General features: G+C 37.2%; 1 protein-coding gene across 5 annotated transcripts in view; it reads right to left on the bottom strand.

Annotated features, from left to right (window-relative positions):
- LOC144629471 (uncharacterized) overlaps positions 1 to 21,413 on the bottom strand; it is a 33,677-nt gene extending 12,264 nt beyond the window's left edge. The window contains exons 1-44 of one of the 5 annotated variants that reach the window (XM_078487696.1): positions 21,031 to 21,413; positions 20,437 to 20,595; positions 18,500 to 18,594; positions 17,533 to 18,020; positions 16,670 to 16,789; positions 16,529 to 16,573; positions 15,207 to 15,236; positions 14,275 to 14,343; positions 13,982 to 14,035; positions 13,263 to 13,316; positions 12,745 to 12,789; positions 12,278 to 12,322; positions 11,556 to 11,609; positions 11,260 to 11,304; positions 10,895 to 10,948; positions 10,097 to 10,145; positions 9,870 to 9,919; positions 9,484 to 9,528; positions 8,977 to 9,030; positions 8,390 to 8,443; positions 8,233 to 8,286; positions 7,471 to 7,524; positions 7,054 to 7,107; positions 6,868 to 6,912; positions 6,365 to 6,418; positions 6,125 to 6,169; positions 5,671 to 5,724; positions 5,518 to 5,571; positions 5,257 to 5,310; positions 5,012 to 5,065; positions 4,804 to 4,857; positions 4,451 to 4,495; positions 3,303 to 3,347; positions 2,943 to 2,996; positions 2,687 to 2,740; positions 2,271 to 2,324; positions 2,107 to 2,160; positions 1,785 to 1,838; positions 1,344 to 1,397; positions 1,205 to 1,258; positions 1,056 to 1,109; positions 888 to 941; positions 602 to 655; positions 311 to 367 (exon numbers count right to left, since the gene is read on the bottom strand). In XM_078487696.1, coding sequence (XP_078343822.1) covers positions 311 to 367; positions 602 to 655; positions 888 to 941; positions 1,056 to 1,109; positions 1,205 to 1,258; positions 1,344 to 1,397; positions 1,785 to 1,838; positions 2,107 to 2,160; positions 2,271 to 2,324; positions 2,687 to 2,740; positions 2,943 to 2,996; positions 3,303 to 3,347; positions 4,451 to 4,495; positions 4,804 to 4,857; positions 5,012 to 5,065; positions 5,257 to 5,310; positions 5,518 to 5,571; positions 5,671 to 5,724; positions 6,125 to 6,169; positions 6,365 to 6,418; positions 6,868 to 6,912; positions 7,054 to 7,107; positions 7,471 to 7,524; positions 8,233 to 8,286; positions 8,390 to 8,443; positions 8,977 to 9,030; positions 9,484 to 9,528; positions 9,870 to 9,919; positions 10,097 to 10,145; positions 10,895 to 10,948; positions 11,260 to 11,304; positions 11,556 to 11,609; positions 12,278 to 12,322; positions 12,745 to 12,789; positions 13,263 to 13,316; positions 13,982 to 14,035; positions 14,275 to 14,343; positions 15,207 to 15,236; positions 16,529 to 16,573; positions 16,670 to 16,789; positions 17,533 to 18,020; positions 18,500 to 18,594; positions 20,437 to 20,531 — 2,808 coding nt within the window. In that variant the 5' untranslated portion in view covers positions 20,532 to 20,595; positions 21,031 to 21,413. Of the gene's footprint in view, positions 1 to 310; positions 368 to 601; positions 656 to 887; positions 942 to 1,055; positions 1,110 to 1,204; positions 1,259 to 1,343; positions 1,398 to 1,784; positions 1,839 to 2,106; positions 2,161 to 2,270; positions 2,325 to 2,686; positions 2,741 to 2,942; positions 2,997 to 3,302; positions 3,348 to 4,450; positions 4,496 to 4,803; positions 4,858 to 5,011; positions 5,066 to 5,256; positions 5,311 to 5,517; positions 5,572 to 5,670; positions 5,725 to 6,124; positions 6,170 to 6,364; positions 6,419 to 6,867; positions 6,913 to 7,053; positions 7,108 to 7,470; positions 7,525 to 8,232; positions 8,287 to 8,389; positions 8,444 to 8,976; positions 9,031 to 9,483; positions 9,529 to 9,869; positions 9,920 to 10,096; positions 10,146 to 10,894; positions 10,949 to 11,259; positions 11,305 to 11,555; positions 11,610 to 12,277; positions 12,323 to 12,744; positions 12,790 to 13,262; positions 13,317 to 13,981; positions 14,036 to 14,274; positions 14,349 to 15,206; positions 15,237 to 16,528; positions 16,574 to 16,669; positions 16,790 to 17,532; positions 18,021 to 18,499; positions 18,595 to 20,436 lie in introns of those variants that run through there. The other 4 variants (XM_078487704.1, XM_078487690.1, XM_078487680.1 and 1 more) reach the window with 4 other exon arrangements.
- Positions 21,414 to 23,096: the final 1,683 nt, after the last annotated feature.

Raw genomic sequence — 23,096 nt, 5'->3', positions numbered from 1 at the left:
ACCTCAGAAGTCAACGTCATTTTCAAGCATGTAAGGCTCGAACAAATCGTTTTAAACATAGTTTTTTTCCTTCTATGTCAAATTTTTAATATAGTTATAATAGATTTTAATAGTTGTATGTTTAATATAGTTATAATAGATTTTAATAGTTGTATTTTTAATAATTTATCTCTGTAAATTTTTACGCAATTCAGTTTTTAGACTGTCATGTAAGAATATCAATAAACTATCTATCTATCTATCGATTCAGATAAAATTCGTCTTGAAGAGTAAAACAAGCCGACAACTAAAATCGACATAGGCACATTACCGTCTCTCCTATGTCACCTTCTTCTCCCATTTCTCCAAGAGCACCAGGCTCACTACTCTGAAGAGGAAAAAGGCCACTGTAGCATCAAAATTTTGCAAAAAAATCAAATGCTGAATAGAATAGTGTGTATAGAAAATGTTACCAAGCGAACGAAACCCAAAATGAGATATTCCATCTTCTGTGTTTGGTTTTTTTAAGCGAGTTCGTTTTGCATTTGTGATTTATTGTAATGCAAAGCTTATATTTCCAGGTTCACAGCTAATTAAGAAACAAAACACTGCAGATACTCACTATAGGGCCCATGTCACCTGTAGAACCTGGTCTTCCTACCAAACCTGGCATTCCCTGTCAAAGTTACGGAAATACAGATAGTTAATTATGATGCAGAACAAAGAAGTAGAAAACTCTGCATCAATACGAACTGAGAATTATCTCTTCTTGCCAATTTTTATATGTTTTCATATCGCCCTGAAATGTCTTTTAAAAAGTATGTTAAAAAATGCATTGTGACGTGAGCTAGTCAGTAGTATCCGCCCCTCTCTTCTTTTCCGCATAAATGTTACTAGCTGCAACATACCTCGTGTCCCTTCATTCCAGGATCTCCCCACAAACCAGGATTGCCGTCCTCGCCCTAAACAACAAGATATAAATAATAAACAGTGAAAGATCTTAAAATAGAACTTTTTTAAAACAAAAAATGCACTGGTGGAATTTGAAAGCATTACCAAGGGTAGTTATAGCAAACCTTAGGTCCCTGCTTTCCTTGACCACCAATTAAACCAAAAATTCCAGGCTGGCCCTAGGAAGAAGTGACAAAACCAAACCAGACGTTACTTGGGATTAACTAAGAATAGCAAAACCATTTAAATCGATTAAATTATGGCACGATCAAACCTCTTTTCCTAAGCTTCCTTGAATTCCAGGAAGTCCGACATCTCCCACAGTTCCCTGAAAGAGTTTTCAATGATCACGTCATTAGAAAAATATGAAATCCAGTGGAAAGTGAGTTAAATGTTCGAAATGAACTACTAACCTTTGACCCCTGATCCCCTCGAAGCCCCATAGGCCCTGGTGTACCACCTTCGCCCTAAGAGAAAACAAAAAATATAACACCGCATACGCTACTAAATTTAGCCAACTGGCTTACGAGATGTCTTACAACCCCGATTCTTACATTTCATCTATCATATGTGACTTTCACTAGTAGTGACTATCGTTTCATCGTCACACTTATTATATTGCAACTTCTATTGCAATTTCTTTGAATTGCTAGATTATTCTTGAATAAGGCGTTTTTGGATTTACGGTTGCATTGTGCACGGATTAGGCTCTATAAAAACAACTGCAGGCTATGGCTCATAATTTTTGTCCCCCCTGTAGTCCGAACTCTTTTTAGCGACCGGTTCCCGTAAGTGACTACATAGCCCGGCTTAACGGCATTTCGGGTGGCTCGGGCGACTGTAATTAACTTTACCTTGAAACCCTGTTCTCCTTTGTTCCCTGCTTTGCCTGGTGGTCCTGGTGCACCCTTTGTTTAAGTGAAAAATGACGATAAATATTTGATGTTCTAGTACACAGTAAAAATAATAAGCATATTCAATCACAGAAATAAATTCATAAATCGAATGTCGAGTCATGGTCGACGTACAAATTTTCTAAAGCATCGTTTAATTTCTTGTCGTGCTGACGTTCCCATGCCATCCACTAACATGGGCTACATGGTAAATCGGAACTGCAACAAATCCTACAATTGCACATAGTTCTACAGAGTGACAGTCGTAGAAAAAGTTACTTACAAACGGTCCTTGACTCCCTGGTGGACCTTTGTTACCGCGCAAGCCATCATCTCCCTGTTGGAATGTAACGTTATTATAAATGTTAATGTAATAAACATATCCTCGAGGGAGAGTACACTACACGCCGCTTTTCGTTTAGAACAAACAAACAAAGTGTCACAAACCTCTTCACCGGCGGTCCCTGCTAGGCCTGGGAAACCTTGGACGCCTCTGTCGCCCTGGAAAGAAACGCTACATATTTTTCTCACTTTTATAGTGCACTCAGCAAAATTACTAGAAACACCTATTTCTCTTGTTTCGGAAGGTGACACCAAGTCTTCCGAAGTTGAAAAGTAGTATACCAAAGATTTCCGAAAGTGGCCCCAAGACATCCAAAGATTTCTGAAGCTCACCTGAAGACTTCCGAAAGGCGAGTGCAATTTTAAGAACTTTCACTCGTACCTAGGCCTATTAATCACGAATTGTGCCCGTGGACGTGCGATTTCCTACACAGATACATAATCGTACAATATAGTTGCTGCTCATCTTGTCATTAATGAAATCATGTAAAACAATGTCTGTGGATTCCATAATAACTAACCTGCTCTCCTTCAGTCCCTGCCAGGCCAGGTGGACCCAATGGACCAGGTGGACCCTACGATCATGGATCTATAGTCAATATTGATAGTTACAGTATTACAACAGTTGTCTGATAACTCAAATGCAACTTGTACACAAGATGTTTGAACGCAACTGCTTCTGTCACAAAACGGCCAATTATCTAGCTACTACAGATGTTTTGGGGTCGCGAGGTTTTCTGCATGCGCAATTGTTCAGTTCCATGAAACATTTTTTACCTGAAGTCCAACCGGGCCCATAACGCCTTGGAATCCCACAGAACCTATTCCACCCTGCAAAACAATCATACAAAACTAAATCCGAAGTAAATGGCGTTGTAATTTCCTTTTTTCTGCCGAAACAACTATTTAACTTTTCGCAGAAACAGATGTCTACTTTTTCAACCAATCTTTGCTTACCCATTTCACTAATGCGTGCCTCAAATAAACAGTACATGTAAACCTTGGAACAGCGGGAGTCCACGCAGAAAATTGTACACAACGGTTTTGTCAGCCCCACATCAAATTTTTGATGTTTGTCAAATAACTCCCATTACTACCTTTTTTACCAAAAGCAACAAGACAAGTATTGTAACTTACTGGGTCGCCCATGGGTCCTTCTTCTCCTTCGCCTCCACGTGGACCCTGCCAAACACAATTGTTTAAACTAAATACAAATTCTTATCTCAACGACTTCCAAGCCATTTGCAATGTTCTGGAAGTAAAGAAGTACTGACTGAGTGACAGTAATTTAGGATAGAATACTTCTAAAGGTGATAGGATACTTCTGAAGTTTCCCTTTTTATTATTTTTGTTGCTCGTCAGCACTTTATTTCTGCATAACGGAAAATGATGTAACATAGAGGTCACGATTTATTGTTAGTGTATCCATATTAATGATGCTATCCTGACTACAGCACAAGAACATTAATGCATCGTTTCATTTTTATTTGTTTATACTCCTACTCTAGATTGTGTCCAGAGGTCTTGTGCCTCTATTTATATTCTTTGATTTGTCCGTTTGTATTATCGAATTACACAAGATATTGCAATAAGCTTACAGAAACCTGGAAAGGAGTCCCAAAACTTTATGCGTTTGCAAGTCGGACTCTTCTCTTTCTTTTCTCCTAGGAAAGACAAGCGAAGACAAGTTAAGTATTTAGAATGACAGACCCAAGAGGAGAAAAGAAGAGAAGAGTCCGATTGCCTCGTTACAAGAGCTGCCACAGTTTACTTCCTCTTTGAAAGATCTACCAAATTGCGAACAAAACAAAAAGTAAAAAGAGAGACCAGTTGTCATTACAATAAGAAACCATAATATGGACAAATGCCATTCCTTTTATAATACCTGTAAAACACATTAGTGTGGCAGCTAACAAGTAAAGAGGCGTTACTTTTGCAACGGCTTGTAAATGCTTTTTTTGACAAAAGTAACCCTCGAACATAGTGGTAGCAGAGAAAGGAAAGCAACGCTAAAAGCTTCTCTTAAGGTAAAGGTTAGAAAGTTAAATGAAAGTACGCAAGCTAAACAACTCCTGTAAGCAAGAACTGCCACAACGGCTTATGCAAAGAAAAGGGGAAGATTATAAATCTGTCAAGTGGTGCGACTACGGTATGTGAAGGATTTAATGCAACTGAAAGATTACGTCTTATATTTGAAAAAAAGAGATGATATGCATGAAGATAAAGAGTTTTGAGCATCATTCCACAAAAAAGAAAAAAAAAAGTAGCTTATTATTTTCTCTCACCATGATTCCATCAGCGCCTTTGAATCCAGAAGTACCAGCGTCACCCTACCAGGAGAAAAGCCACAAACAGATATATCATTAAACACTAAATCTTACGGTAAAAGACCGTCTTTGAAAATGTTACTCAAATGCCGTAGTACTATGTTATGGGGAACCTTGGCGTATTTAAATACAGTATATTTACTTTGAGAATTGGGATAAAAGTAAATAACGAGCTAACATAAAGAATTCTTTGATAGCATTATATAGTATTATATGTCAAACTCCAAAATTAAGTCACTAAACAAAGCTATCGCCTGTTAAAAGGTTTTTTTTTTTTAAATTAACATCATAAGTTATTTAGTTTTTTTAACCTGTTTTCCCGGCTCTCCAATGTTGCCACGGCTGCCCTTGGAACCCATTTCGCCCTAAGGAATGAACAAAGCTCAATGCGTACATTCATCAGAACTCAGGGGAACACTATACAAACATGTCGTAAAGTAATTTAAAAGTAATCAGTTAAATAACGGTAAAAAATATAATAAATTGTAAAGTAGACCCAAATAATATGTATAACATTACCTGTAATCCTTGTGGGCCAGCTTCTCCAGTTGATCCAAGGGTTCCAGCAGGTCCCTGTAAATCATGGCCAAAAGGTACGTTTTGTGTTCAGATTTACGTTTTACATAAATGGCTACAATAACAGAATTACACGTATTTCAGTCTTGCTTACGAAAACATGTAACAAAAATACTTGACAAAGATTCTCTCTTGCTTGAACCTATCTAATCTCATACTGTGTATGTCTAATATGAAAACGTTCTTACATCTTCCCCTTTTGGGCCGTTTGGTCCCTGGTCACCGGGCTTTCCAACGATACCCTATATAAAAAAAAGAGTGTGTGTTCGTGAATAACAGGTAAAACACTTACCAAAAACTTGGTAGCAATTGTAATTTAACAGCTGTTTATACATTTTGACTAAAAATTGTTTACAAGTTCTCTTACAAGTACCTAATGCAAAAAACATGATATTAATTCGATGTTACAAAATGCATGTGAAAAAATTCTTCACAGTTTGTTGACCTACCATAGGTCCAGGTTTTCCTATCTCACCAAGCGTACCATTAGGGCCACGAAATCCCTAAAAGTAAACATGCAATTCAAGATAAATCTTTATAAATATACACTAAACAGACATTCATTGAACAACAAAATCAAAGGAAACTTCAAACTTCTATACCGCAGGTCCTCTTGGCCCAGGACTGCCGAGCGCTCCTTCGCCACCTGGCGGTCCCTAACGTAAAAAATAAACACATCCAGCGCATCAGTTATTTGCCAATTACATTATTATGAAGCAATTTTTCGATAACCATTGTTAACTGCTACCAAACGTAAGTCTTACAGCTAATGTGTTACGATTAAAACAAGGCAATTTTCTGATTAGCCTTACATACACAATCTGTTCTTTATTTTAACTTTTATCTAACGCACATGGTAACTTGCCTTTCGGTTTGGAACACTGGGAATAAAATGAACACCCTTTTCAGTGTAAATGTTCTACTTTGTAAATTGGTATCAAAAGGTGCAAGGGAACAGTAGCGCTTATTCACAAGGCTTTGCATGCTAGATAATACTTCAATTGCAAGAAACCTTTTCCTTTGGTATCACCATGTACAAAACTGTAAATATCATACCGGTTGCCCCTGTAGCCCAGGCTCTCCAATCCTTCCCGATGACCCCTGCAGGTAAATACATACATATGTTAAGGTGTACAAGCTAAAGTAACATTGTCAAGCTAAAATTTTGTTCAACAAAACTGTAGTTTCATAATCGGAAGAGTTTAAATATTACATGATAAGAAAACAACTTTGCGACATGACAACAACATCAGAACTATAGCAAAACATGGTAGTGTTTAACTTGAAATATCTTACCTTTTCTCCGTTTAAACCAATGTAGCCTCTTCCACCTTTTCTTCCCGGGTCTCCCTAAACAGCAGAAAACAATGAGATTTGAACAGCCAATCCTTCATACCGATCTATGTACAAATATCAATGCACTATTTGGTTCTGCAATTGGAGCTCATGCACTTTTTGCAAACTATAAAAACAAAACTCTAGTACAGGTACAGAAAATCGATGCCTTTGAAATCAGATTTCCCAGTCCACCAAATTTCCTCAAGCTGATGTGTCACAGAAATCTGCTATCAATTATGAAAATTGATTTTATTCACTTTCTATGATAGTTTAGTTTTCTATAATGTACTTAATAATAAAATAGAAATGCCAATGCTTTCCAATTTTATTAGCCATGTGAAAGTCGTTTGATCGGCATATGCATTTCATGCACTAGCATGCCTTTGTGTTAACTGGTGTAATCACTGTTTGTTTTTGAAGAAATGGGTTATGCTTTCTAAAAGAAGAACAAACATACTCACTTGCACTCCACGTCTGCCGCGGAAACCATTACGACCAGTGTCACCCTGGTAATAACAGAGTTAATTTATAATTGAGTTCCTAAGTTAAAACTACTTTTATAGTTAATAAACTATTTTGTTAGTGACATTCCAAAATACATTTTAATGTCTCCAATGCCGGCAACAACAGCAGTGTGTACACTGTACCCTATCTCCTTTGTTCCCTTTGGGGCCATACTTCCCAAGTTCTCCAACAGGACCCTAAAATGCAAACAAGAGTTTCTTGATAACAGCTTACATGTGTTAACATTTGTTTTATCTACAAAAATATAATAAACGGAACATCAAGAGCAATCAATTGGCTTTAAAACTACTCAAAAATCAATGATTATTCAAACAGAACATACATTAAAAATTTATTCAGACAGAGGTACAATTGAGTACTCAAATAGGATACATGCAGTCAACTCTCAAATCTATCTGTGCTCTTCAGCTGAAGGAAAACAGTTCCTAGGAGTGCTGTTTACAGCTGTAAGGCAGTTATCAACTGGTTGTTGATTTAAAAGTGAATCATTATTCCAGTATGAAGCAACTGATATTAAAATTAATGTGCCAATTCCTTACTAAGCTTCCTTTCTGACCAGGTATTCCAGCTGTCCCAGGCTTTCCAGGCATGCCCTAAAAGGATACATATTGCACAACCATTAATAGAAAAGACAAACACCACATAATAATAAAACGACAGTACTTAATTTTTTCAACGTGGTCATGCTGTTTCAGCCTTCTTTTTTACAGTTGCTTACTTACTCATGGTATGTAAAATGACTGGAACCTTGATCAAGCTCTGAGCAAAACTAAGACAACTAAAAGTCACGTTTGTAGTTTTATATCCTTTATTCAATCTCTCCATTGTATCATTGCTCATATGAAATAAAAAAGCCTCAAACTTGCTCTTTGAATTTAAAGTGTAGAAGTATGAATGTATTTACAAAGCAAACTTTACTTTTCTTCAATGCCCTCTTTTTACTGCACGATTTATCTTGTGACATCTGATTTGTGGTGTTTACTATGAGTGCTTTTTTGAAAAGTCTCTGAGAGGTATAAAAACAGTGATGACTCTTTCTTGCAGTGTGATGTGCCTTACCGTAGCCACTCAACAAACTTTTGTTTACAATTGGCCATTCAGAGGGCACAATTAATTTTTTTGATGGGTCCAGCTGTTGTAACACAAAAGCTTAATTTTAATTCATGTCATTTGTAGGTGCAATCCCTTGGATTTTATGGATTTCCAGTTTCCGTATTTATTTGGTATAAGCAACAACTGTGGGAGCATTGTAACAAAAGATGGCTTAGCAACTGTAAGACATTAGAATCCAAAATACCTACCTTGTGACCAGGCAATCCTGTGGAACCTTGAGATCCTGGATCTCCTGGTGGACCCTATATGGAAGAGGTTTAAATTATACTCAAGTAACATTGTTTTAATTTTTACTGAATACCAGCATCTCAATTTTAGGACCTAATGAAGGAGGGACTTGCTTACCTTTGCCCCTGGGGCACCCTGTGCACCTCTAAATCCTAACGGACCTGGAATGCCCTTAAGAACAAAATGGAAATAGGATGGATTAAAATAAATGTTCAAGTTGGCTATTCATGGGGGGGGGGGGGACAGGGGGGTCTGAACCTCCCGTCTCCCGTACCTTTTACTCCAGCCTCCTGCGCCTTTCCGTAGCTGTTCTCTCCTGTTTGTTCCATGTCCATTGCAAAATATAATGAAATGTTACGAAATTTTACTCGTTTTCTCCTGGTTCCCGCCACCTTAAGAATCCCGCTTCCTGCCCTCTCTTCTCCCGCTTCCCGCCCCTTTTCTCCCGGGCTCCCGCCCCCTTTCCCCCCTCCACTATTCTGTTTCAGAATTTATAAAATAAATTAGAAGGAAATTGGCAATAATTGTGATGACAACAATAATGATTTCTTTTTTACTATAAAATTAATCAATTGCAATGCTATCATCATCATTTGTGTGTACAACTTATCTAAAATTTTCACATCCTTTTCAAGTTCTTCTGACATCAACAAAAAGACCAGTTACAGAAGATCATCAATGTTAGGTTGAAGTGACATTGCTACCTTGTGGCCTTTTTCACCCTGTTCTCCTTTTGGGCCTTGTGGACCTGGGATTCCCTAAAATAAAATAAGAGTCCTGACTCAGGAGGTGTGGAAATAATTGGATGGCAATAATTGTCAACAAACATTTTTTCACATAATTTCATTGTTTGTAATTTCACATGCTCCAATGGTAGTTTTTGAGACAACAGCAAACAGATAAAACACATAAACAAGTGGGGAAACTAAGTTATGAGGACATTTTACTTTAAAGATATGTGCATAGGCAGAGCCTGGTATCATGGCAGGACAGGACAATCCTTCAGACTCTATCAAGAAGACCAGAAGGTCATAAACAGAAACTTGTTATTTGTCTCTTATTGGATTTTACCTAATACATTATCTAACACATTTTCATTTCATCTCGTATATGAAAATAAAATCCCGGAAAGATGTTTCAAATGGAGCACATTTGAACCAATCTGTCACCTTTATCTAACAGCTTAATTCACTAAAAGTTAGAAAAATTACCTTTTTCCCTTTCACTCCATAGACTCCACTACTTCCAGAGTTACCCTGGTAGTTAAAACCAACAACATGATTATATGGTTACATGAATCAACACATGTCCTGCAACCTCTCTTGCCTATAATGAAATTACATCTACATATAAAACTAAATTTTAAAATGGTCCATTGAACAGACCAGTCCTTTCGTGTAGAAAAAACGAAATTGCTGGTTATATTTCAAAAAAAAAAGATATTGATCAGCAATTATACACCATAACACACATTATTTCCAAGAAATTCGTTTAGAAATGGCATTTTCCTGTTTAGTGAATGTCAATTAGTAAAACACTAATTTATCTACAGTTACATGAGGGTGACTTAAAAGATAATCTATAACTTTTTTCTAACCTTAGTTCCTCTTTTACCAGGGCTTCCTTCTGGTCCTCGCTGCCCACGATCTCCCTACCATATTGACCAATCAAAGTAGATTTTTTGTCTTCATCAATATTTGATTGTACATTATTTTTGATTAAATATCTGGCACTGAAAGAGAGGCCTCTATGAATTGAATTAGCTAACATTGTTAAATTTTAGTTCCACCTGCAATAAGAAAAGTGAATTCTGTTATTTAACACTTGCCTCATGTCCTTGAACTCCTCTAGAACCTGGAGGTCCTTGAACTCCCTTGAAAAAGAAATATTACAATTAAGTTAGGATATTGACAGTTGAATGATATGAATAAGACACCTACAGTTACAATTACAGTTGTATGTTATGAACAAATAAATGGTTCCAATGGTCTCATTGAAAGATAAAGAAAGAAAGATTCCCTGGTTCCAACAAAGCTGTGTATCTCCTTGACCTTGCATGTAAAAGAAATACTGAATGGTCAAAGGTACGTTAGAAAAACAAAAAGCATACAAGAAACTGGCACAGTTTTCTGCTAAATGTGAATGCTGCCTTATTTCTGTCCCTTAAGGTTGGCTTTGGTACCAACCTACTAAGTCAACTATGGGGCTACACAGAAAATCAAACATGCCAAAACTCCTTCCTCATTGTATCATTTAGCTTTTGATGATCAACACAGAAGTGAGTGCATGCATCTGTCTTGTTTACAGGAACAGTTTCTTTACTTAGCAGGAACTGTTATTATCCTGTCAATTCATCTAATGGATGGCTAAAAATGACTATTCTTCAGGCCTAAGGCACCCAGGATACTTCTACTCTTGTGCATACAGCAATTAAACAAAGGTCTAATTAAAAGAATGTTTTCATGTGCTATATAAAGCAGTCATTAGATAAGACAATTTTTAACACTCTGCTTAGTTTTGGCTGATTAACAAACAAAGCCTGATCATTCCTGCTACCTACTCAATTTGAATTCGTATACTGTATTAGAATTAATTCACATTATTGTACGTTTTGATACTTACAGGGTTTCCAGATGCTCCTACCAGTCCCATTTGCCCACGGGAGCCGCGAAAACCCTGTTAAATATACAAGGTAGTACCACTCTCAAGATTGAACAAACATTTTATGCTAACAATTTTATGCTAACAATTCATTCAATATCATCTTAGCTCTCAATAAAACAAAACATGGCAAAGGTTAGCAATAAAAATAAAGATTAACAAGATCTGTTTAAAGAAAACAAACATGAAAACTGAATATTCTCTCCTTGCTAAACTAGCATCCATGTTGTATCATTCCACAAGTCTACCATTATAACTAGCAGCTAGAGAACTCTTAAGCTGTGAGTAAAACAACAAGAAAACAAACAATTGCTGCCCAGACTTACTTGAGGTCCTGGATCACCAGGTTCACCAGCCAAGCCAGATGCACCCTACAATGCATAATGACACAGTAATACTTTTTTTATTGATGATACATGTATGTCAAAGAGGTTTCCTGTGACATTTGCAAAAAGTAGAAAATGACATTTGTCTCTCTGACAAGATTGTAATAGCTTTTAGTCTGAACTTTTTCAAAAACAACCTTTCAGATTCAGCATAAAAACAAAAAGTTTGAAAGTTTGGGATATCTATATTCATGGAAGTTTTATTCCCCCTAAAAAACATAAATGACTTGTCGTACCTGAGCACCTTCAACCCCTGGAAGTCCAGCCATGCCTGGTTCACCTGCATCACCCTGTTAGAGGCCCAAATCCAGATATAAATTAAAACATTGTTTCTATATACAAAAAAGCAATGTTAAATATTTAATCAGAAAATCAGATATTTAATCAGATAGCTACACAATGTACAGGTAACTACACAAACCATATATTGAGCTCACGCATACAAACTACATCTTGCTGCATTATTGTTGGGGCATAAGTCACTTGTTACCTTCATACACATACATATGTCAGGCAAAATTACTCTCAAGGTTAGTACTATTTTAAATTGCTGCAAATAGGATGGCACAAATCAGGGATGTCACTAAGGGCCGACTGGCGGCTAATTTCACCAGCTGAAAGAGAACTAAAATTTCACATGAAAACATAGACTTTGATAAACTTTGAGAGCTGCAAAGGCCAGAAAAACTGGCTGGCAGGGATTTCAAAATGTTTTGAAATAGGTGTCAGCAACTGGTAGAGTAGGCAGCTGTGACAAGCCGAGCCTGTTCCTCACAAGCTGATTGCTACGCCCAAAGTAACCGGTGACATAAAATCAAGTAGCCAGTGGAACTCTGACAGGCTTGGCTTGTTTTGAAAACCCTGAGCTGGGCTTGTTGATGAGGCGGCTTAGTGTTTTCTTAGCTACATCCCTGACAAATATAAACAGTCTGACCTAACAATGTAAAATCTGACCTACCAATGGTCCTGGAAATCCTCTTGGACCCTTCCTACCACCAAGGCCCTGTAAATTAAGATTTACTCAAGTCATAACTATGACAAAACAAGCAGAACCTGATAACCACATGTTTCAATTGACAAAAAAAGATAATGCTCACAAATAACTACATTAGGAGATAAGTATGTTGCACTTATGAATGTGATCATTTAATGCAGGCTTTTTACATGTATGACTGTATTGCCAACTTAGCTTTTACCTTCTCTATAATACAAACTGATAATCATGGATGTACTTTTCAAACCAGGTAATTACATCTGCAACAGAAGACTTCCAGAAATTCTATAACCTCCATATCATTGACTTTTAAGATGATTAACTTATTATCCCTCAAATGTTCTTTACATTATCTCTGATACAGAACAAATGTCTAAGGTATTCAGGTGCCAAACCACTTATTGCCTTAAAAGCTTATTATAGTATTTTACCTGATGTCCAACAATTCCAGGGTCTCCTTTAAGTCCTTCAGTACCCTGAAGACAAAGACAATCAACATAACTGAAAAGCTGCACAAACTGTACTTTGCCTTTTATTATCCCCTTTGTCCTTACCCAGTCATCAACTACATACCAACTCATTCCTTTAAATGATTAGCATGTAGAAGTGTATTCACATTTCTAAATTATCCCTTCTACTCAGTTAAATTTGAGCCATGTATTTTATACCTGCTTTCAGTGTTATGTATGTAGCAGCTATCTTTTGACATCATCTTTTGACATGCTGTATGAAATGGTCCAATCGCAACCAATGCATACCGTTGTTTGTTTCAGATGCCTTTCATGTTACTTCCATAGAAATGTGCCACAAGTTCAGAAGGTCGCGCTAGTGGGCTGTTAATGATGGATTTCAATCCGTCTTGTTTGTTAAGCATATCAAAAGATTGACTTCGAAAGGAAGCTGCAATGCACATAACACTACCGAAAGTGAGTGTAAAACAGCAACTTACCCTCTCACCTGGAGGGCCACGAGGACCAGGCTTTCCTGGGATGCCATGTGAACCCTGTCACGAAAAACAAAAAAATAGTTGAATTGCAACCAAAATATTAAAGCCTGAGGTAAAGGAAGTGATGAAGTCCATTCATTCTCTGACAGTAAACTTCACTTATTGCAAACATTCAACATAATTATTTTTGTCTGTGACTTTCTCCTTTTAATCTTCAGTAGTCAAGTACATCTATTTAGAAACCTACACTGGGTCCATTGATAAATATGTTTAGTTTAGTTTAGTTTTAAATTATGAGAAATAGTCAAGTCCTTTCCTGCATCAATGGTCAAACATTCTCATCAAAGGTTCATGATAAGAGCACTTATGTCCAGGATTGAATGCAGGTATTGTTTAATGAGTACTTCATGTTTGACTGTGTTATTTGACGTGTCCATATTACTTCATATTTGACAAAATTTGGTGTGTTTTGGTGAATTTTATTAATAAGGACACTTTGTGATGCCTGTCATGAGGAATGTGCATCTCATTAGCGTTCAATCCTGGACATATCTGGATAAGAGAGGCTACTAAGTGGATTTCTTGTATTACAGCTGTGTCCAAACGGACAACAATGATATTATTATCATTATTATATTATCATTTTCATCATCATCATCCTCATCCTCATCATCATCATCATCATCATCATCATCATCATCATCATCATCATTTTTGCTTACCCCTATCCCTCTATCACCATTAAAGCCTTTTGGTCCTCTTTCACCAACCAACCCCTAGAACAAAGCACTTCTTTTTAGTGGATAATAAAATTCACCCATTAAATAGATAACATGTATGCACAAATCTTAACTTGATGGAGGTTGCACCACAAGTTAAGGGTTTAAGTATGAAAAGGCAGTTACTGCAATAACAAACATGTTTTGAACTTCAGTTTAGTTTTTTAATAATAATTATCATATTTATTGAGCAATAATTAAACACAGAACATTGAAAGGAATAATTCTTAACATACAGGATGACCAGGAGACTCAATGACTCTAATAACTCTTGTAATTCCTTTATTTGAATTGCTGATGGGACTCTGTAGAAGATAGAGAAACAATGCATGTCTTGAAATTAGTTTGCACTGAGCCTGCTGCTTGGTTTACATCAACGTTCAAATAACAAACATGTACACCATTTATTATTGTTGAATAATTGTAAAATTCTGAAAATAAACCCCTCCCCTCCTGCCAAAAATAAAAATGTACCCCCAATTCTAAGATTTAAAGGCCATAATTCACAGGCCTTGAACACCTATGGTAGAAGTTCTTTTGTATTTTACATAATTACTGTAAGAGTTGATTTGGTTTTTAATTAAGAGTTTCATGATGTGCCAGAGGTTGTATGCACCTTAAAATTTCAGATGCAAAAATTGGAGTTTCAAATATAAAACCCAAAACTTTTTTAAATGCACATTTCTATCGGAAAAATAAGACTCCCCTGTATAATAAGGCCCTCCCTGAAAATAAGCCCACCTGAAAGGGTTGAAAAAAAAACATACCCATCCCATGGAAGTTCATTGGAAATTCTGAGGGGGTGGGGGTGTTAAAAGCCAAAATGTTTGAATGGGACTTAGCTGGAATTTTCAGAGGGGTAGGTGGATACAAAATGAAAAACCTTCTGTGGGAGGATATTTTCTTGAACAAGACATTGAGCAAATGTTCGGTAATCCCAAGGCTTACTTTGGGAATTTAACAGTACTCATTTTTAAATAATTATGGTCCCTTTATCAAGCTAAAGCAGGTCGTAGTATTCTTTGAACTACTTTTTCGGTATTTGATGATACAATAACAATTATTGTTATAAGTTGATGGAGATTACATGGCATATAAAATGAACTTCTGCCATCTGGTAATGAACACGAAGTGTTGCAGTGAAATTTCAGACATATATAAGACTAACCTTTACTCTAGAAGGTGCTGGCATGGAAACCTATAAAAGAAAATTAAACTGATTTGAGTGCAATGAAATGATAATTTACTCAAAAGAGATGTTCAAATAATTCAATCTTCTTTAATAGCTTGTCACTTCATGCAAGGCAAACAATTAGGAACAACCCTCCAAGTTTATTTTTCTATCATTTGGCCACCGGCTGCTCAAGTTTGGTCGCCAGTGAAACATTTTAGTTGCTAAATTAAGCTTTCAATCCTTCTTCTCGATTTTAGTCGCCAGGCTGGCGAGTTCGGTTTCAATGTAGTCGCCAGCTCCAAAATTTTAGTTGCCATGGCGACTAAAATGGTCTTAACTTGGAGGGTTGAGGAAGAGGAAAACGACTTGCTAAAGGTCCTTTTGTTAACTTTCTAAAACTGTTCTTCAATAATTACAGAACCTTGATAGAGAGTGCCATTTCTTTCTCTGGTATAAAGCAATTGTCTTATTCCATGCTAACCCTCTTCAGTGACAAGCCCTTTTATATGGCTATGTGCCTTAGTTTTTGTTTAGACAAAAAAAAGGAAAAAAACTCTTTGATCTTAGAACAATGTAATTCTTCATGCCAAATCCATGCTCTCTGTTAATACCAAAACTGACGAAACAGCTTCAATGCTCATTGCTAGATGTGAAACACAATAAAGAGTACCATAATGATTCGATTTAGTGCCCTCCTTTCAATAAGCGACCCCTCCGAATAAGCGCCCCCACTTCGAATCTGTTTTTGTTAATAAGCGCCCCTATTCTTATAACCGCCCCCATTCTCATACGCGCCTATATTCTAATAAGCTCCCCTATTGTGGCTAACTGCCCCTACTGAAGTTGTCAACATCGAAAAGATAAACTTATGAACATTTCACCGTACCGTACATGTATATATTTACTGCTTAAATGAACAATTCTTGTAAAAGTAACTGAACTTCGACAATTTGCTACTGTTTCAGTTTATGTTATTGTTAGTTGTTTTAATATATGTATTAAAGTTTTGTTTTGAGCATTTGGTTGTTTCACAAAAAATTAAATAAGAGCCCTGTCCCGAATAACCACCCTTCCTTAAGGTGCCAAAAGTAAATGAGCGCCCCGGGCGCTAAATTGAATCATTACGGTAGGTACAGAACTATATGATGCCTCCAAAGGTCACCAAGTCTCATCCAAAACATTTCTTACTGTAAAACTCCAAATACTAAGTCATAACATAACATGAATAAACCCACAATAAAGTGACATTTCTTGAGATCTGCAGAAACTAAAATCTCCGTACCCCATCTGGTCACACACATGTTTCAATTACTTACGAAACCTTGGCCTGATTGAGTTTGAACAGCACTGTTTTGATTTCCCTACATAGAATAAACAACAGGTGATGGTTATTAAAAAACCTTACACACAAAAAAGCTTTATGTCTGTAACTGAGACATTTGGTATAAAGAAAATACCTTTATCTGTTGTTCAGCACTGAAGTTTTCATTATTGGAGCAATCATTTGATAAAGATCTGCGGCAGAATTTATTTACACTTTCTTGTTCGTCTACCAGCAACAGTTCACAAATGCCTTCCTGTTAAAAAATAAAAGGGAAAATTATATCTCTTTAGAAACTAAAAGTAAATTCAAGCAAAATAAATCATAACCTTTGACCCAATACTTAACATGTGTTGCAATTAACAATGGATATCTAACAATAAAATTAATGACTATACAAGCTGAATCCTTATAAAAGAACATTTCGATATACAGTTAAAATAATTCCACCGTTATTTTTATCTACTTGATAATGGAGTCAAGATGACTTCGAAACGTTGTGGCCTAATTTCACTAAGTTTTTATAGTAAATTGTACAAACTGAATCCCAGTCCAAAAAAGCAAAACCCATACAAAAATGAACCACATGGGTTAAGTTGGTTTTGCTCACTGATAATTGAGAAAATGAGAGATAAGTTACAAATAAATAATTTAATTATAACCTCTGTACACAAATAAATTACACCCGCTTTCAGTGTTACGTGCATAGCGGCTTTCTGTCGACATCCATCTTTCGATGTGCTAAACAAACAACACGGATCGAAATCCGCCAATCACAGCCCACTAGCATGACCTTCTAACCTTTTCGCGCATTTGCATGAAACCAACAACGGTATGTATAGGTTTTGATTGGCTCATTTCAAACAGCATGTCGAAAGACGATGTCGAAAGACGATGTCGAAAGATGGATGTAAAAAGATAGCTATGCACGTAACACTGAAAGCGGGTGTAAAAGCTAAACATTATCAACACCGTTGTTAAACATGTGCTTTCCCTTACCTCAACATTGCCATGAGAATTCTCAGTTTTCGCTGTAACGACGATCTTTTCCCAACTTTCCAATTTACTTGTGCTTGGTAGAGATAAGAAGTTGAATTCTTCACACTCCTGGGTAACTGAGATTTCTCTGTGATTGAAGCTTACTAGCAGCTTTTGCCAAGATGAAACATTTGCCAATTTAAACAGGCCAAATATGGAATTATTACTATGAAATAAAACTGTTCTGTTGTGAACTGTAACGGCATATAAAGTTTCAGATAAAGTTCCCTCAACAGCAGTTACATTTATACGAAATCTACTATTGTCTAACTCTTGTCTAACAATAAAAAGTACAGAGTATGTTAAATGGTTTTCAGTTAATAAATAGTCTTCTTCTGGTACAAATGGTACTGTTGTGCTAGTCTCTTCATTGTAGTGTATATGAGTTGTAGTCTTGCTGGTATTGGCCTCAGATGAATATCTTTCTGAAGAATTCAATCCAAGTGAATCTAAATGAAATTTAAAATTTTTTTTTAGTCTGACGCAGTCTTGCACTATTGGTGTCATTGCACCGTGTTGTTGTAATGATGATGTCTGAAGTGCCCCTCCTGAAGTTCAATTTTTTTATAAGGCCCCTCTCCCCTAACCCCTCCCCCGTTCTACTCTTCTCTACTCTTTTCTACTTTACTCTTTCTACTGCTCTCCCATCCCCTCAGACTGTTACAGGACTCTCCAATTCACACATTCTACTCCCCCCCCCCCCCCCCCCCCCCCCTCTCCTCACCCTTATCTTCCAAATGCTTTGGTCATGTGGTCGACCAAGCAGAGGTACGGGGTGAGTAGCATGGACAAAAAAACCCTTGAGCTAATTATAAACTGGCTTGGTCCCAGGCCAGCCAGTTAAAAACAATAAAATGCTAAGTAACTAAGGCAGACTGCAATTAATTTTAATAAATGTAAGTTATGTCGAACTTAACATATTTTCCACCTGTTTGATTCAATGAAGGCAGCTCAGTAGAAACTCTGTTTTGGTATCCATCAGCAGTTACAGTGGCAAGGAGAAGGAGAGAAGCTATTACAGATCTATAATAAAGTCAAAACAAAAAAAGTTCACTAGCAATGAAAAACAATGTGCAAATATACATCACTCCATGAATAACCAAGGATTAACATATGTTGCACACATGAGCATTTTCTTGATACATATTTTAATTTATGTACTATAATTAAAAGATTGAGACTGCATATGTATATATTTTACACAAAACCCCTCAAAAACCTGTTATATAATGATGCTATTTTTCCAGTTGGATACAAAAGCCCATTCTTGAGTGCTTGCCTAATACTTTACATGTCAGATGTTATATGCATAAAATGCAGGGGCACCGCTGGGGAGATGGGGGAAAATGATTTGTCAACCTCCTAAATCTAAAATAAATTGTTGTTGTTTTCAGCTAAAATAAAGCAATCTATAGAGGATAATGCCTGATTGCGCTGAGATATGAAATTCATCTTCGAGTGTTCAAATCGAAAAGATAAATTTCATATCTTCAAGCAACCATGTATTATATATTCTGTTTATTATATAAACCTACTAATTACGATGTTTTAAATGATTTTCCGAAGTTTTGCAACCATTTTCCAAAGATTTTCAAAATGTTGTCAGAAGGTCGTACAATTGTTTCCAAACTTTTCCGAAATTTTTCTAAGATTGCCAAGGAAGATCTGAAGATCTTAACTTTGGCTCATTCAGCATTGAAACAGGGCAAACTTGTCAGAAAACATTTCGAAATCGATCTTTACATGTGAAGATAACATGTTATTCTCATGTGTGAAGATATGATATTTTTGCGTGAAGGATAACCTGGTATTTCATTGGTGTTTATATAATAAAAAATATATTTTTTCTAGCAGTCGCCCCCTTAAAAATGATGGATCTCATCTGCTTGTTAAAATGTGTTATTCGCATCATCTTTACTTACTCATTCCTAACTATAAGCACCTGTTTCCTGACTAATATGTTGATACTGACAGATATACAACTCAGACTATGTAATTGTAACTAATTATGTTTTTCCTCACAGAAAATAATTAAACAGTTGAGAAAATGCAGCAGTTTGCAGATTTAAATAGCCTACTGGCTTAGTAGAAACAAATCTGAAATACATGTAAGTATAAGAATGTACTTGGATATATATTTTTTTTACTAATTAAAATTAGTTGTTCTTGGTCCCTTATGCGGAACGGGATCCAGCTCTTAGAGTTGTGTACGCTAACAAGTTTAACTTACGGCACATCTACATGAAGAGGCATGCATATGGGGGATTCCCTCTTTGCAAAATAAAAACAAGGAAACAAGGGCAAGTTGGCCTGAGACAACATACAAATTTTGTCACAGCTAGTGAAATCACATTTTTAGTCGCTGAAAGTCTAGTTCATACTTGGGTTGAAATTTAATAACAATAGACATTTTAAAACGCATGCTGGGTCCCGTACTTCTTGTATATTTACTTTGGAATTACTACTTAACTTCACTTGAAAACAAAGTGGAAAAGTGGCTTACAACATCATTATGATCATAATGGCTTTGAGGTTATCACTGTACTGTCACAGACATTCGAGAAATGTAAACATCATTTGCCCATAATCCAGCTTTGCTTTCTCGATTACTCTTCTAACATGCTACTCGGAATGAAAATTATTCACACTTGGACCATTTCTGTTGAACGCAGAATAATCTGATAGATGTATCACAAGATGTGACAACTATTTTTCAACGCGCGATTGTATTTCACGTAACTCTCTGTGAACAAATTGGGGGTTTTGATGGCTTTCAAAATGCCCAGGGCAAAAAAGAGGTGCAGATTAATGGATCTCCACGTTACATATCCGATACGACAAAACGCCTGCATGAAAATCACTCACCTTACAAGATTGCTGGTTAAAAGCCGACAGAAGGACTTGGGATTTCCCACGTTTGCACGGGCAACCACGTCCTTCGCAGGGAACGGTGTAATCATCGCATCCTCGAGGCAAGGCTTACACAAAGGAATGACACTGGATTAGGTTTCTATCTAAAAGGAACTCAAGAACAAAATCTCACTGTGAAAATTAGCGACGTTTCGATTGATATATTTTATTGACAGCTGACGAAAATCGCAAGTTACGTATCCATGAGAACTGTCACGCGGTTCACTTCTCCTTGAAAAAGATGGTCTTTGTGTAAAACCTGGTATGTGATGAAACTACGCGTAATCATTGCCGGATTTAGCGGCGGAAAACTCAGAATGGGGGATGTGACGTTGAAAGAGATAACCCTTACAATGTACCTAGCAATTTCACACTCGTTTACTTGTGTAAGTAAACTTTCTACTCCGACATAACGATAACCCGGTGTGTTACACGTCTAAAACGTCTGCAGTCATCAAGATGGCGCTTGCACAGTATATTTCAATGATCCCCTAAGAATTCAAAAGAAATCTTTCTTATATCGCTCTTCGGGGACGAGGTTTTGCCTACCTGCAGTCTTCAGTCTGGAGAATACTGCCAGCCTCGGTGTTTTCAAAACACTGCGCGCGATCTCCAGTGCAAGCCATGCGTCAGGACTGGATCCAAGTGGCTTGCCTGGTATCAAAAGAACGAAAACAACAAGGCCTTTGTTGCTTGAACAGGGAACACCTTTGTCCGCTTCAACGCTGTGTGTGGGTGTAATTCACCGAATGCCGACAGAATCACTTCAAACTGCTTTTAGTTCTTTCAAACAAGACAAAATGTCGCACTAAGTAAAGTCATTAAGCGGGTGCCATAAATTATACAATTAACCACGCAAAAACAAGATCAAGAATGTCAAGAATCAGAAGGATAACAGAAATGCAATCCACTTTGAGCGCTGTGTGACAAGATGTCACGCAGCTGTCTGAGCAGGAATTCTCAGGGATTGCGGTCAGATGAGCCACAACTAGTTTCGGAAGATTTTGGCAAACGCATACCGTAAAATTCCGGTTATAAGCCCTGGGCTTATACAACTTCGTAAGGGGTTTTGGGTGGGCTTATAAACGGAGAGGCTTATATCCGGGGGGGGGGGGGGCTTATAAGCGGAATGAAAAAAACGTTTCAAAACGAGCCACAAGAGTGTTGATGGAAATACGTTTTTAAGTAAAAAACGCATAATAAAGCAACATTTAGCTCTGTTCAATACTGTCATCCGGCAGAGGGGGGCTTATATCCGGGAGGGCTTTATATAATCGGATGTATTTTTTTGTTTCCAGATTATTAGATGGGCCTATAACTGGGGAGGCTTATAAGCGGGAGGGCTTATAACCGGAATTTTACGGTACCTGCCAACCCTGAGAGTTACAAAAATCAGGAGACGTCTAGAAATCTTTGAAATTTAAAATATTAAATGTATGAATATTGTCCGAAAATCGACCGGGAGATTTGATGAAAAACTTGGAGACGACCGGTAATACCTAGCTAAACCTGGAGAGTTGACAAGTATGCAAACGATTAGCCTGCGAATACAGCCGCCTCTTAAACGATGGATGGTATAAATTGACTTACATATTTAAAATATATAGATTTGAAATATTAACAAAATCAGCAACAAACACTGTTTTAATAATACTAAAAAAATATTTGTTTTGAAACTAAAGACAAAAATTTTGACATGTGCAATGTATGCGCCACGGTTACCGAATGACGAAAAGTTTTTGTCTGTCTTGACAGGTCTTGAATTGTGACCTTATCAATCACGCGTTTTTTTTCCCGGCCGGGCTATAATACAGTCAAACGTCGATATAACGAAGGACCAAGGGACTGGACTCCGTTATATATCGAGGTTTCACTTAGACTGCAAAACAGTCGATTTTTCTTTAAAGTCGTTGAAAAAATCGCTTATCAAAGGCGCAAAGCGCCCATCGTTTTGCGAGCCTCGCACGCCCGGAGAGCGTGCGAGGCGAGGAGACCTCTCGCTGTCGTACTGTAAAGGCCTAGCGCGTTCGCAAAAGATACGACTGTTTTGCAGTCTAGGTTTCACTGTTCCATACAGGTCCATAAGCGCACGACGAAACTTTGTTGCTGTCTTGTGACTCGGATAGTATGACTAAACCTTTAATTTTTTAACTTTACTGCTATGACCTTCTCATTACGCCGCAGGGACTATCTGCACGGTTTTGGATGTGCTAAAAATAGGACGACTGGACTGGACAAGGACCACTCAACAAAAGGAGCTGGATGTTAGTGTAGATCAAGATCAACGCAACAATGGAAAAAACAAACTTTTAAAAAAATGCTAATCATATGTGAAACAGATTTATTTTGGCCTGGTGGAGCTTATATCCAGCTTATATAAGCAGCAAAAAAGTCTAAAACCCGTTTGGCATGTCTTGTTTATACTCGACAACCAACCGTTTTAGAATTGGTTCCTCTTGGGGTGAAATAGCCGCGGCGTTCAAAGGGGAAGGAGAAGGGGAGTTCGAGCGTGTGGTGCGAGGAAAGAGCCCGAATCGCGCTTCGCGCTCCGAACTCCCCTTCTCCTTCCCCTTTGAACGCCGGCCACGCAGGCTGGGGGTGAAAATGAACTTGAG

Source organism: Oculina patagonica, chromosome 1 (genome assembly GCF_052425735.1).
Source record: "Oculina patagonica isolate OP01 chromosome 1, crgOcupat, whole genome shotgun sequence".
Lineage (NCBI taxonomy): Eukaryota > Metazoa > Cnidaria > Anthozoa > Scleractinia > Oculinidae > Oculina > Oculina patagonica.
Note: the sequence above shows the minus strand (reverse complement) of the source record. Positions and strands in the feature narration are given on the sequence as shown.